The sequence below is a fragment of the Octopus sinensis genome, linkage group LG18 (genome assembly GCF_006345805.1).
Source record: "Octopus sinensis linkage group LG18, ASM634580v1, whole genome shotgun sequence".
Lineage (NCBI taxonomy): Eukaryota > Metazoa > Mollusca > Cephalopoda > Octopoda > Octopodidae > Octopus > Octopus sinensis.
The window spans coordinates 43,648,137-43,663,742 of NC_043014.1; the positions used below are offsets into that span (position 1 = coordinate 43,648,137).

At 38.3% G+C, this 15,606-nt stretch overlaps 1 protein-coding gene across 5 annotated transcripts in view; it reads left to right on the forward strand.

Annotated features, from left to right (window-relative positions):
* LOC115221195 overlaps positions 1–15,606 on the forward strand; it is a 711,260-nt gene that overhangs the window by 287,362 nt on the left and 408,292 nt on the right. For 4 of the 5 annotated variants that reach the window (XM_029791347.2, XM_036510940.1, XM_029791345.2 and 1 more), the window contains exon 3: positions 13,593–13,719. In XM_029791347.2, coding sequence (XP_029647207.1) covers positions 13,610–13,719 — 110 coding nt within the window. In that variant the 5' untranslated portion in view covers positions 13,593–13,609. Of the gene's footprint in view, positions 1–10,813; positions 10,939–13,592; positions 13,720–15,606 lie in introns of those variants that run through there. The other variant, XM_036510939.1, reaches the window with a different exon arrangement.

Below are 15,606 nucleotides of genomic sequence, written 5' to 3' on the forward strand. Positions count from 1 at the left end.
TATATAGATATATATAATTGTGTTTTATTCTTTCACAGAAAACAATACAATAACACCTTTGTTTCTATAAGGCTGTGGGGGAAAAACAAACACCTTTTGAATAGTCATTATACTTTCACCTGTTCTCCCCCCCCTCTCTCCCTCATTCTATTTTCCACTATGACCTCCACCTTTTTCCATTTCCTTTAAGCTGACTTTTTAAAATCTTTGTATCATTCTTATCATCTTTTCCCTACATTTTTTTAGTTATTTTTCTCTATATCCTTTTCCCTCTCCATCACTAGATTGTCCCCTCTTTCATTCCATCTTTTTTTTTGTCTGTTCCTTTTCCTTTTCCTTTTCTTTGTCTCTTTCTCTCTGTCTCTCTGTGTTATTCTCTTTTTTGCTTTCTCTATCTGTCTCCATCCATTCATCTCTCTTTCACAGTCTCCTTTATATATTTTGTTGTCTATTCCTCTCATTCGTTATCCCATTCTCTCTCTCCCTCTCTCTCTCTCTCTCTCTCTCTCTCTCCCTCTCTCTCTCTCTCTTTCTCTCTCCCTCTCTTTTTCTCTCTCCCTATCTCTCTCTTTCTCCCCCCTCTCTCTCTCTGTCTTTCTCTTTCTATTTGTCTTTCTGTGTCTGTCTCCATCCATTTATCTCTCTTTCACCAGCTCCTTTATTTTGTTGTCTGTTCCTCCCATTCATTATCCCATTCTTTCTCTCTCTCTCTCTTCCTCTCCCCCTCTCTCCATCTCTCTCTCTGTCTTTCTCTTTCTATTTGTCTTTCCGTACTTGTCTCCATCTATCCATCTCTACCTTTATGCCCATCTTTCTATCTCCATCTCCCCCAACTTCTCACTCATCCACAACACAGTAATTTTATTCTGACATTTCAAGTGTATTTTGTTCACTTGTTGAAATTCTTGAGAACGTCTAACTTAAGCTGGCAATGAGCAGCAATTAGCTTGATGTGTTTTTAGTTCCTTGTCATTGTAACAGACAAGCACTTATTGTCAATTGGTCTCTAGAAATTTACTGGACGCACTTTTTACTTTCTTTTTCCATATTCATGTAAAGTAGCCATCTGATATGAGGAGTGAAGGGAGGAGAAGTACAATTTAAGATGTTTTCTTAGAGAATTGCATCTCCATCCTACCCTTCCTCATTTTCCTCTCCTTCGGCAAGAATTGTAAGAGTATTTATTTCTTTACTGCCCACAAGGGGCTAAACACAGAGAGGACAAACAAGGACAGACAAACGGATTAAGTTGATTATTTCGACCCCAGTGCGTAACTGGTACTTGATTTATCGACCCCCGAAAGGATGAAAGGCAAAGTCGACCTCGGCGGAATTTGAACCCAGAATGTAACGGCAGACGAAATTCTCTAGAAATTTACTGGACGCACTTTTTTCTTTCTTTTTCCATATTCATGTAAAGTAGCCATCTGATATGAGGAGTGAAGGGAGGAGAAGTACAATTTAAGATGTTTTCTTAGAGAATTGCATCTCCATCCTACCCTTCCTCATCTTCTTCCTTTGGCAAGAATTGTAAGAGTATTTATTTCTTTACTACCCACAAGGGGCTAAACACAGAGCGGACAAACAAGGACAGACAAACGGATTAGGTCGATTATTTTGACCCCAGTGCGTAACTGGTACTTAATTTATTGCCCGCCGAAAGGATGAAAGGCAAAGTCGACCTCAGCGGAATTTGAACCCAGAACGTAACGGCAGACAAAATACAGCTACGCATTTCGCCTGGCATGCTAACGGTTCTGCCAGCTCGCCGCCATGTAAGAGTATTGCAGTATTTGTCCAGGCTCTTTATGTTCTGAGTTAGAATCCCTCTGAGGTCAATGTTGGCTTTCATCTTTTCACGGTTGCTAAAATAAAGTAGCAGTCCGACACTGGGATCAGTTTAATTGACTAACCTCTGATCCCTAAATTTTCGGGCTTTGTGTTTATGTCAGAGACAATTATTATTACATTCCAAGTTGAAATGCTGCTGAGGTTAGCTTTGCCTTTCATCCTTTCAGGGTTGCTAAAATAAGTATTACTGGGGGGGGGGGTCGATGTAATAGTCTTACCCTGCCTCTCCAATAATTGCTGGCCTTGTGCCAAAAATTTGAAACCATTGCTATTATATTATTACTATTATTATTATTATTATCATCATCATAATTATTATTATCATCATCATTATTAGGGCAGCAAGCTGGCACAATTGTCAAATTTGTCTTTCGTTCTTTTGGTGTTCATGAAATAAGTACCAGTTACACACTGGGGTCAATGTAATTGACCTCAAAATTTCAAGCCTTGTGCCTATAGTAGAAAGGATTATTATTATTATCAAATCAAATCAAATCAAATCAAAACAAATCAAAATAGATGAACATCAATGGAATTTGTATCTTTGTGGTACCAGTGCTGATGGCACACAAGAAAACTATCCGAACGTGGCGGTAGCCAGTACCGCATCGACTGGCCTCCGTGCTGTGGGCAAGTAACAAACACCATCCGATCGTGGCCGTTTCGCCAGCCTCATCTGGCACCTGTGTCGGTGGCACATAAAAACACCATCCGAAGACCCGGCAAGACTAGCCAGGCCATAACCCATGGCCCCTACCTGGGACGTAGTCAGTCCACCTGTGCATACCTTCCTTCTTGTGACACTTGTGAAGACCTGTTGAGGCAAGTGAAAATCAAATCAAATCAAATCAAAATAGATGAACATCAATGGAATTTGTATCTTTGTGGCACACAAGAAAACCATCCGAACGTGGCCGTAGCCAGTACCGCATCGACTGGCCTCCGTGCTGCAGGCACGTAACAAACACCATCCGATCATGGCCGTTCGCCAGCCTCATCTGGCACCTGTGTCGGTGGCACATAAAAACACCATCCGAGCGTGGCCGTCTGCCAGCCTCGTCTGGCACCTGTGTCGGTGGCACATAAAAAACACCATCCGAGCGTGGCTGTTCGCCAGCCTCGTCTGGCACCTGTGTCGGTGGCACATAAAATCACCCACTACACTCTCGGAGTGGTTGGCGTTAAGAAGGGCATCCAGCTGTAGAAACACTGCCAGATCTGACTGGCCTGGTGCAGCCTTCGGGCTCCCCAGACCCCAGTTGAACCGTCCAACCCATGCTAGCATGGAAAACGGACGCTAAATGAATGATGATGATGATCATGATTATTATTATTGAGTGTGAGAGCAGTGCGTGCCTTAAAGTGACAGTGGGGTAAAATATACAAAGCCCAGTGTACCCATCATGACTATCTCTAATGAGGGTACACCAGGCACATGCATGATAACCATATGTGTATGACATAGTGATCTCATCTCAAGGCAAACAGCACATAACCTTGCAGGTGGGGCCCAGTTACAATTTTTTTCAGGTCGAGTAGCCCATCCTGTTCAAAAGGTCCCTGAATAAGCGTTGTTTAAGGATGTTGAATGAAACACCCATGTTTTCCGAGATGAATTATCCAAACCCTAAAGAATTCCTCTCAACACATGGCTATGATGCTCCCACACTACTTCTGCTCGTGATCAGAGATGCACATATCATCAGCCACTAGGGGACATGCTCAACTGGTTAAGATCAAACAACTAACAAAAAAATTCTGTGGTATTGAGCAGAATATTTGCTGTAGCCCATTTTTTATACCAAGACAAAACAATGTACATGATAACACTTCCAATCAGTTAAGATCAGAAGCCATGGGAACCACTGCCTGGTATTGCATCCAGTAATTTATTATTATTATTATTATTATTATTAATTATTATTAATTATTCATTATTACTTATTCGTTATTAAGAGTGATGGATTGACTAAACCCCTAGAGCATTTGAAGGAAATACCTTGTATTATTTTGTTTGGCTCTCTTTATCTGTTTCAATCATTTGACTGCGGCCATGCTGGAGCACCACCTTTAGTCGAGCAAATCGACCCGGTACTTATTCTTTGTAAGCCTAGTACTTATTCTACCAGTCTTTTTTGCTGAACCGCTAAGTTACGGGGACGTAAACACACCAGCATCGGGGACAAACACAGACACACAAACATATACATACACATACATATATATATACATATATAAGACGGGCTTCTTTCAGTTTCTGTCTACCAAATCCACTCACAACGCTTTGGTCGACCCGAGGCTATAGTAGAAGACACTTGCTCAAGGTGCCACACAGTGGGAATGAACCCGGAACCATGTGGTTCGTAAGCAAGCTACTTACCACACAGCCACTCCTGGTTCCTATCATTCTGAAGTCATCTTTGTCTTTAATCCTTCCAGACTCAATAAAATACCAGTCATGTACTGGCATTGATGGTTTTGATTTCCCAGCTCCTTAAAATTGCTGGCATTGTGCCTAAATTAGAAATAATTTTCGTTGTTGTTTTTGTTGATTTTGGCATTGACTAATTAATTAATTATTACTCGCACTCTGCTAGTTATGACAGTGAAGGTTCCAGTTGATCTAGTCAACGGGGCACTGCCTGTGAAATTAATGTGCAAGTGGATGAGTACCCCACAGACGGGGATACCCTTAATGTAGTTCTCAGGAGTTGCAAATGTAGCCTGAGAAATCTGGACACTTTTTTTTGTTATGCTCCATAGCATTAAAAAAAGGGCTAATTTATTATTCTTTGTTATTATTGGGGATTCTAATTATTTATTTGTGAATATGCATAAGAACTTGCAGGTATGTGTACCTCAAGGAAATGATATCTTTGTGAGGTAAGAGTATTCGTGTTGGGTAGATCTGCTGAATTCCTTCCTCATTCCTGGATCCAGAAATATCTTGTGTGAACATTAAAAGCGTGAAATAAGTCTTAGAGCTTAAAGGATTAACACCACAGAGGTTGGAATTTAAATACCATCTCTGGGTTTTATGAAAGGATTTACTTTTAACCTCGTTTTGCTACCGTTTCTGAGAATCTCTCTGACCAGCGTTATTTGTTTAGTCGAATTTCTATAAACAAAATACACACATTCACCAACAACTGTGACCTACACACATTTTCTGGTTATTTTCCCAAGAGATGTTCAACCTGTTTTTTTTTTTTTTGTTTTTTCTGTTTTTAAAAAAAAATTTTTTTTATTATCCTTGATGCCACAGCGTGTATCTCAGCATATAGTCATACAGTCATACAATGGCAGATCGGTGACACTAATTGAAGGACCTGGAATGCGAACTATTAAAAGGTTGTAAGTCAATGGCGCTGGTGATGTTGACGGATCATCGCAATCGTTGTCACCTTCACCACCCAGCCCCCCCACCCTCTCCAAACCGTTATCGCCACCACCAATGCTACTTCTTGCACCACCATTAGCAACACCAGACACCAATACCACCACCACCACCACCACCACTACCACCTTCAATATTGAGGGTATGATATTCTGCAAGTTAATTTATTTGATAAACCAACTCCGTTAGTCAACTCTCTCGCACCCATCCAGAGCTTTAACCTTCACCAGCTCAAAGAGCAATAAGAAGTATCTTTGCAAAGGAATGTTTATTGACATTTTTAAGCAGATTGAAATAATCTATCCTGCCAAATACTTCCTATAAAAGGATTAACTGTTGTTTAGCCCTACCTAGATTAGCCTTGACCAAGCAGACTGATGACCTAAGGAGTTCAAACTCTGGTCAGCCTTTTTTGTTTTGGAGTATTCATTATTATTATTATTATATTATTATTATTATTATTATTATTATTATTATTATTATTATTAGCCATCTGGTTCGCCAGACCTCAGTCAAATTGTCCAACCCATGCTAGCATGGAAAGCGGATGTTAAACGGCGACGACTACTACTACTACTACGACTATTATTATTATTATTATTATTATTATTATTACTATTACTATTACTATTATTATTATTATTTAGGTAGCATGTTGGCAAAATTTTTAGCGTGCCTGGCAAAATGCTTAGCAATATCTCATCTGTCTTTATGTTCCAAGTTCAATTTCTACTGAGGTCAACTTTGCCTTTCATCCTTTTGCTGGGTCAATAAAATAAGTACCAGTTGAACACTAGGGTTGATGTAATTGACCTATCCCTGCCCCTCTTTCGTTCACAGAGGTGGCACTTCTGTGTGAGCAATGCATGTTTAAAACTGTATTACCCAATATATCCCTCCCCCTTTTCTTTTTTTTTTCAAGATGTTATAGAGTAATTTAAGGCAAATTTAGCTACTATTTCCACCAGATTGACCAGCCCTGTAAAGTGTTCCCTCATTATTTTGGGTACCTGGATGTTATGGTTGTTATTCTTAAGTAGACTTTGGTCAACTCTTGGGAAGTATCCACCACCAACATGAAAATATATAAGGTCTGTCGTATCCATCTGGCCTATGTCTTTACATATAATCTATGTAATAATCTTGGCTATAGTAACTTTATTGGGGAGCTTACTATCTTGAGATTTAACCCTTTAGTGTTCAGATTATTCTATCAAACATAATGCCTATTGATTCCCATTGATTTTAATTAATCATGCATTATCTCATATCTTCAAGATCTTGATGGTGCAATTACTTAATGTAGAATAACATTGTAGGGTAGGTGTGAGAGCCTGGATCTGGTCAGTTTGAACATAAAACAGATTAACTATTTTGGCCGGATATGGCCGGTTTAAATACTAAAGGGTTAAAACATAAAACATGCAAGCACCAATAAGAATTTGAATATGCAATAGTTTTGAAAAGTTCTAACAGGATTTTTGTGGGTTCTTTTTTGGGGGGGGGGGTTACTCTCAGTAATGATTCCCTGCAAGTACATGCTATCATCCTACACACAATTGTGGGCATGAATTCGCACACACACACACACACACACATTTCCCTTTGCTTGATTTTGAACATGAATTTTTGTTCTTCTTTGCTACATTTCAAATAGAGAGATTCAGCTCCTATGAAGTGGCAGCAAAGTTTTAATTAAGGATTGGTGGAACTTGTGCATTACAGAGAATATGTATGTGTGCATGGTATATGCGTGTGTCTATATTGTGTGTGTGTGTGTGTGTGTGTACGTATAAAAGCTTAAAATCCATTTTAGGGAAGTGTTTGTACACATCGTCATTGCCATTACTGATTTAGAAAGCGAAATAATGCAGCAGGGGCGAAGATTAAGGATTAAATATAAATAAGGATAAAGATTATGCTTTTACCTTAATGCATTTAATAATGCAAATATTTCAGGTGAAAAATCTCCTTCTTCCAAAAATTGCAGAGAATGGAAGAAAATATGAAGGCTTGTTGTGGATTCATGCCTTCATGACAAAAGTGAGAGACCCACATGTTGTTCAGCGTTTAGAAAGTGGGTTTGTAAATTGCATGGCAAGGGGTAATAATTACTCAGATGACGTAAGCTCACAATCACATCTGCGATGCAGGTGTGGGTAGATGACCAGTATTTATAGATTACTAGCAGTATCGCCCGGCGTTGCTCGGGTTTGTAAGGGAAATAACTATATAAGCATTTTTAGAAATGTAAAGTATAATAGCCATCTCAATATGTGTCTGTGTGTGTGTGTGTGTGTGGATTTGTGCATGTGAAACATGTAGAAGTAACCAAAAAACGACAAACGAATCAAAGCAAAACACAAAGGGGGGAGGGTGTTACTGTAGCTTTTTTACTTTCTGAGATATAATAAATTTTTAGAGAGTTACTTCCCTTATATATGCCAAAAATGCATTAAAAATGGGAAAAATTGATGGTAAACTTTTTTAAAATCGTAGACTCATCATAGACGCGCGCTAATACCCAGAAGGGCTCGATATGAATCACGACTATAAGATACCCGGTTTTGGTTAAACTGCAACGCAAAATGTGGGAGTAGTTAGGAATCTAAATCGTAGGAGACAGACACACAACTTCACTTTTATATATAAAGATTGGTATTGTAGTGGTGATGTTGGTGGTGGTGGTGGTGGAAGTTTCTCCTTCTGTAGGCATTTCTGTGAAGAAGTTTCTGAACGGACCGGCTTTCTATCCAGCTCTCTTCCTTACCGATAGTTATCAATTATGGTTGCCTCGATGGTGCAGTCGGTGGGTGCATCATACTTAGAGACAGTATCTTCACTGTTAAAAGACACACAGGAGGAATGCGGAGGAGACTGTGAGTTCAAACTACACCCAAGCACTGATATATTTTGAGTGGCAGCAAGGCTGGGTGGATAAAAAAGTTGCTTTGCAACCAACTGGTGCAACCTGTTGTTGAATGGTATTGGTGGATATGCACAAAGACACACATGCACATGTTGTACATTTGTGTGCGTGTGTGTGTGTGTGTATGTAAAAGCAAAAATGCTATTTATAAAATCTTCTTAAAGATCAACACAGTAGTTGTACTGACAAGTAATGTTCGTAGCCACTTTAACCCTTTCGTTTCCAACCCGGCTGAAACCGGTTCTGGCTCTCAGTATAAATGTCTTGTTTTCAAAAGTTCTGAATTAAAATCTTCCACCAAACCTTAGTCACAATTTATGTTCCTAACACTAACTTAATGATAACTAAGTTATTTTACTAAATCCTTTGTTATATTTAAAGTAATTGAAAGAAACACATAGCATCTCAAAATAAATACAGTAACAAAAGGGTTAACAAATGATAAATTTAACCCTTTCAATACCAACCCGGCTGAAACCAGCTCTGGCTCTGAGTACAAATGTCTTGTTTCCATAAGTTTTCAATTAAAATCTTCCATCAAACCTTAGTCACAATTTATGTTCCCTAACACTAGCTGAATGATAACTAAGCTATTTTACTAAATTCTTTGTTATATTTAAAGTAATTGAAAGAAACACAGAACATCTCAACAGAAATATGGTAACAAAAGGGTTAACAAATGATTAATTTAACCCTTTTAATACCAACCCGGCTGAAACCAGCTCTGGCTCTGAGTACAAATGTCTTGTTTCCATAACTTTTCAATTAAAATCTTCCATCAAACCTTAGTCACAATTTATGTTCCCTAACACTAACTTAATGATAACTAAGTTATTTTACTAAATCCTTTGTTATATTTAAAGTAATTGAAAGAAACACAGAGCATCACAAAATAAATACAGGAATGAAAGGGTTAAATATATAATAGAGAAACAATTCTTAATCCTTTTAATACCAACCCAGCTGAAACCACTTCTGGCTCTGAGTACAAATGTCTTGTTTTCATAAGTTCTGAATTAAAATCTTCCACCAAACCTTAGTCACAATTTATGTTCCTAACACTAACTGAATGATAACTAAGTTATTTTACTAAATCCTTTGTTATATTTAAAGTAATTGAAAGAAACACAGAGCATCTCAAAATAAATACAGTAACGAAAGGGTTAACATGTGGTTGTCCATTTGAACTGACTCTACTCTGATTTCTAACCCTAATGTATGTGTGTGTGTGTGTGTATTCATATGAGGGAGTTCTGAAAAGCACCTGAATTTAAGGGTATCCTGAAAGGCATGGTTGGAGGCCCAAACATTGGAGTTCTTTTACAGGGCTTAGAAAAACTGAAGGATTGCTGCTATAAGTGTGTGAATCTGAGAGGTGGGAAATATGCCGAATATAATCATAATTAACTGATCTTCCTGTATTTTCTTTTACCCAAAGCTAGGGACTTTTCAGTACCACCTTGTAAAGGTGCAGGGGTGGCTGTGTGGGAAGTAGCTTGCTAACCAACCACATGGTTCCGGGTTCAGTCCCACTGCGTGGCATCTTGGGCAAGTGTCTTCTGCTATAGCCCCGGGCCGACCAATGCCTTGTGAGTGGGATTTGGTAGATGGAAACTGAAAGAAGCCTGTCGTATATATGTATATATATATATATATATATATATAAGTGTGTGTGTATATGTTTGTGTGTCTGTGTTTGTCCCCCTAGCATTGCTTGACAACCGATGCTGGTGTGTTTACGTCCCCGTCACTTAGCGGTTTGGCAAAAGAGACCGATAGACTAAGTACTGGGCTTACAAAGAATAAGTCCTGGGGTCGATTTGCTCGACTAAAGGCGGTGCTCCAGCATGGCCGCAGTCAAATGACTGAAACAAGTAAAAAGAGTAAAAAGAGAGTAAAGAGTATACACACACACACACACTGAACTTCCATATGATTGATTCTAGTTTCAGCTCAAGAGCTGTGGCCATGCTGGAGCACCGCCATCTATCAAGTTCATTCATAAAATGTTTTTTTTGTTTTGTTTTTTGTTTTAATTTCAATTCTGACCTAAGTAGGGTTTTAAATGATAGAATTTCAGTGAACGTTAATGTTTAGTCTTTCTTGGGATACATACATATATATATATATATATATATATTAGCATTATAAAAGTCCTGACAATTTAATATTATATGATGAAATCACTCCCTTGAGATCTTTTGTTTGGGGGACAATATCTGGAAATTTTATTTACTGTCAAATTCATGAACAACACACTACTAAATTCTGACATGTTGTAAAAATACAATGGAAGAGACTTGACCTATTAAAACTTTGAAAGAAAACCCATTATCCCCCTCCCCAACACACACACACACACACCAAAACCATTTTTGTATGAATAATCCTCATATAATAGTCCTATACCATGACATATCAAACCTGTTATACCTAGGTATTTAGAGAGAGCGGGTGAGAGAGAGAGAGAGGTGAGATGCATGTTAAGCAATTTCTAGAAGAAATTTCAAGGTTTGCTGTTGTTGTTGTTGTTGTTTGTAGCTCTCACACCATTGTATTAGGAACCTGTGCTTACCCAGAATTCATCACTTCAGAACAATCAGGTCTTTATTTTCTTTCCTGTAGCGATTTATTGAATGCCTTGTTACCCTAACTTACTTAATAGTGAGAAGGGAGTGAATACCCCGAGGAGGGAATGGTTACCCTCTCCCAGCTATTTTTCCTTTGGATTAACTACAAGCAGAGAGTTCAGTTCTGTAAGGTAAATTAAAGCAATCAGTAATTAAAAAAAAAAATTTATTGTTTTGTATATCACTTGTTTTCAGTCATTGGACTGTGGCCATGCTGAGGCCCTACCTTGAAAGAGCAACCTTCAGCACTATTTTTTTGTTATATCTGGTATTCTGTAAGTCTCTTTTTGCTGAGCTGCTAAGTTCCAGGGATGTAAGCAAACCAACACTGGTTGTTTGTCCTCCCTGTGTTTAGCCCGTTGTGGGTAGTAAAGAAATAGGTATTTCGTCTGAGTTCAAATTCCGCCGAGGTGGACTTTGCCTTTCATCCTTCCGGGGTCGATAAATTAAGTACCAGTTATGCACTGGGGTTGATGTAATCGACTTAATCCGTTTGTCCTTGTTTGTCCTCCCTGTGTTTAGCCCGTTGTGGGTAGTAAAGAAATAGGTATTTTGTCCGAGTTCAAATTCCGCCGAGGTTGACTTTGCCTTTCATCCTTCCGGGGTCGATAAATTAAGTACCAGTTATGCTCTGGGGTTGATATAATCGACTTAATCCGTTTGTCTGTCCTTGTTTGTCCTCCTTGTGTTTAGCCCGTTGCGGGTAGTAAAGAAATAGGTATTTCGTCTGAGTTCAAATTCCGCCGAGGTCGACTTTGCCTTTCATCCTTTCGGGGTTGATAAATTAAGTGCCAGTTATGGACTGGGGTTGATGTAATCGACTTAATCCGTTTGTCTGTCCTTGTTTGTCCTCCCTGTGTTTAGCCCGTTGTGGGTAGTAAAGAAATAGGTATTTCGTCCGAGTTCAAATTCCGCCGAGGTGGACTTTGCCTTTCATCCTTTTGGGGTCGATAACTAAGTGCCAGTTACGCACTGGGGTTGATATAGTCGACTTAATCCGTTTAAAATGATATGTTATACACATACACTTAGACATGTACAGGCACACAGAGCAAATTATGAGGTAAAATGAATAACTGAAGGATGATAAAAATGAAACGCAAAAAGAAAATGGAGCCAACCCAGCAGCAGAAATGAAACAGAATTTAATCCTGTATTTTTTCACAGGTTCTATGCTAGTATATACATACACACATTATTACCTCGGCCTTAGTAAAGGCAGAGATATTGTTTTCAGTCGTGTTTGTTTGTCCATGGACAAGATGTCTCAAGAACCACTGGATGGGTTCGGATGAAGCTTTATTATTAATTTTACTCGCGTCTCTATCTTAGGAGAAACTGATGGATAAAAAAATCAATCTACATAAACAAACGGCAGCAAAAACCATTCAGAAATTAAATAACACTAACATATTTTTATGATATATATCTTTATATATAAAAGTCAAGTTGTGTGTCTGTCTCCTACGATTTAGATTCCTAACTACTCCCACATTTTGCGGTGCAGTTTAACCAAAACCGGGTATCTTATAGTCGTGATTCATATCGAGCCCTTCTGGGAATTAGCATGAGTCTACGATTTAAAAAAAAATTTACCATCATTTTTTTCGCTATTATATAAGGGAAGTAACTCTCTAAAAATGTCTACAATGAGTCAACGATTTAAAAAAAAAATTTGCCATAATTTTTTTTTCCATTTTTAATGCATTTTTTTGCTATTTTTTGGCTATAACTCTCTAAAGATGCTTATATAGTTATTTCTCTTACAAACCTGAGCAACACCGGGCGATACTGCTAGTATTATATATTATACATACATATTAACACTTTACAGTATACTTACATATATAAATACATCTATACATTGTTCTAAAACAACAGGAATACTAAAGGAAGGCTGGAATTTAAGAGAAGAGAAAACCAAAAGGTCTCATGCTATTCATTGAAAAATTCCTGAGTAGAACTTATTATAACCTCCGCCTTTGAAACTATTTTGAATAGTGAATTTGTTAACTTTGGCTTGTATTAGATAAGGATAAACTATTTATTACTGTTGCTAAATTCTCTACAGCCACCTTCACATTCCACGATGACCATTGGGGATTAGGACAAGGATTACTCTTTACTCTTTTACTTGTTTCAGGCATTTGACTGCGGCCATGCTGGAGCACCGCCTTTAATCGAGCAACTCGACCCCGGCACTTATTCTTTGTAAGGCCTGTACTTACTTATTCTATCGGTCTGTTTTGCCAAACCGCTAAGTGACGGGGACATAAACACACCAGAATCGGTTGTCAAGCAATGCTAGGGGGACAAACACACACACATACATATATATATATATATATATATATATATATATACATATATACGACGGGCTTCTTTCAGTTTCCATCTACAAAATCCACTCACAAGGCTTTGGTCGGCTCGAGGCTGTAGTAGAAGACACTTGCCCAAGGTGCCACGCAGTGGGACTGAACCCGGAACCATGTGGTTGGTAAACAAGCTACTTACCACACAGCCACTCCTGCGACTAGATTCTGGATAATTTTAAAAAAATTTTTTTTTTTTACTTAATTTTTGAGAGCAGTTAGGTTCATTTTTAATATTCTCGTTTGTGAGAGCATTTGAGTTTATTTCAGATATTCTCATTTTAAAAACCATTTCTGGCTAATCGTTGAGAGGACGTTGGTGGTGCCTTGGCGGAGGTCTGCACTCTCTCTCTGCATGCTCTTGTTATTTATTATTTGTTTATTTTATTGATTATTTTTCTTCTTCTTTGCAGTTCCATCTATTTCTGTGATGAAAGCCATGCCTGACAGTGGGCCTAAAAACAGCAATGGCTGGAGACGCTACCACCTGCGTCGTATCGGTCCAAAAGCCAGCAAACAGGGAGTAGCAGATATCATGGAGTAAGTCGCAAGTTCCTTGTTATATATATTTTATTTCGGTGTTATTTCTGTTGTTTTTTTTTTTTGAGTCTGTGTGAACACACAAAAAAAAACCCCAAATAAATCGGACAATAACGTACTTAATGTGAGCCATAAAGTTTTAATTGATTAAAATTGCAGCCCTAGTGAGAGAAAGCAAAAAAAAAAAAAAAATCAAAAACAGGAACATCGTTACCTTAATGAGTAAATTCTAATCTACCTGTTGAAAAATGTGTTTTTGTAGGTGTATTTGTGATCTGTTTTGGTTTTGGTTTGATTAATTTGTCATTTTTTGGTTATTTCTACATGTTTCACATTCACTAACACACACACACACACACACACACACACATATTTATACAAGATGGGGTTAGTGGGTTGTGTGGAATTAGTAGAGCATTGTACAGAATATCTTGTTAGTTATTTTGGTTGGCGAGCTGGCAGAAACGTTAGCACGCCGGGCGAAATGCTCAGCAGTATTTCGTCTGTCGCTACGTTCTGAGTTCAAATTCCACCGAGGGCGACTTTGCCTTTCATCCTTTTGGGGGTCGATTAAATAAGTACCAGTTATGCACTGGAGTCGATATAATCGACTTAATCCATTTGTCTGTCCTTGTTTGTCCCTTCTGTGTTTAGCCCCTTGTGGGTAGTAGAAAAATAAGTATTTCGTCTGCCGTTACATTCTGAGTTCAAATTCCGCCGAGGTCGACTTTGCCTTTCATCCTTTCGGGGGGCGATTAAATAAGTACCAGTTACACACTGGGGTCGATATAATCGACTTAATCCGTTTGTCTGTCCTTGTTTGTCCCTTCTGTGTTTAGCCCCTTGTGGGTTGTAAAGAAATATATTTTGGTTGTGTCACTTTAGCTCTAAGTTCAAATATCATCACCCAACCCTGGTCCACTTTGGCTTTCAAGGCGGATAAAGTAAGTACAGGAGATGAGACAAGGGGCTGCGTAAACAGGCTAAACCTTTTGGAGAAACTGATCCAGAATGTTTTGCAGATAAAAGACAGTTAGAATATAAATTGCACATACATGCATATACACATGTGTACGTGCATATTATTTTCCAAACTCTAACAACAAATTTGTCTATTTAGCATTGCATCCAATGCATATGTAAATTCTGTTTGTGACAATTTTGAGATATATTATTGTTGAAATAAACTGACCAATCTCTGAACCCCATCTTTTCCACTTCTGAATTCTCCAGTCATTTTAACCCTTTAGCATTTAGACCGGCCATATCCGGCCAGAAGTATTCTGCCGGTTTTATGTTCAAACTGGCCAGATCTGGTCTCTCACACCAACCCTACAATATCGTTTGATTAGTTAAAAACAATGAGGATAAAAAAGGATTAATTTTGGCAGAATAATGTGAACACTAAAGGGTTAAGCTATCCTCTTCCCACATATAAACATAGCCACAGGTTTGATTTGAACCCAGAAACTTTTATTTCTGATGCAGAGTTTCAACATATATAACGTCTTTTCCACAGTTCCACAAGGCAAATTGTTGAAGTTTCAAGATATTGAAACTCACACTACAATACTTTGTTTAAGGCAGCTTTTGAGTTCAATTGACTAGGGTAGGGGTTCCCAACCAGTGGGCCAAAAACCAGTACTGGCCCTAAGAGAAAGAGTAACTTGAAAAAATTTTATTTCTACTTTATTGACAATCTGTAGAGTGTTTTTTGTGTTGTATAAGTATTATATATGTAATAATTAAATTATATGTTCTGCACCTTATTGTTTTTGTTATGTGTGTGATCTCCTGGTCTGTGGAAAAATTGTTTTGCATGAAATCAATTTGTGGTGCAAAATAGGTTGCAGACTCCTTGTTTGTCCCCTCTATGTTAAGCCCCTT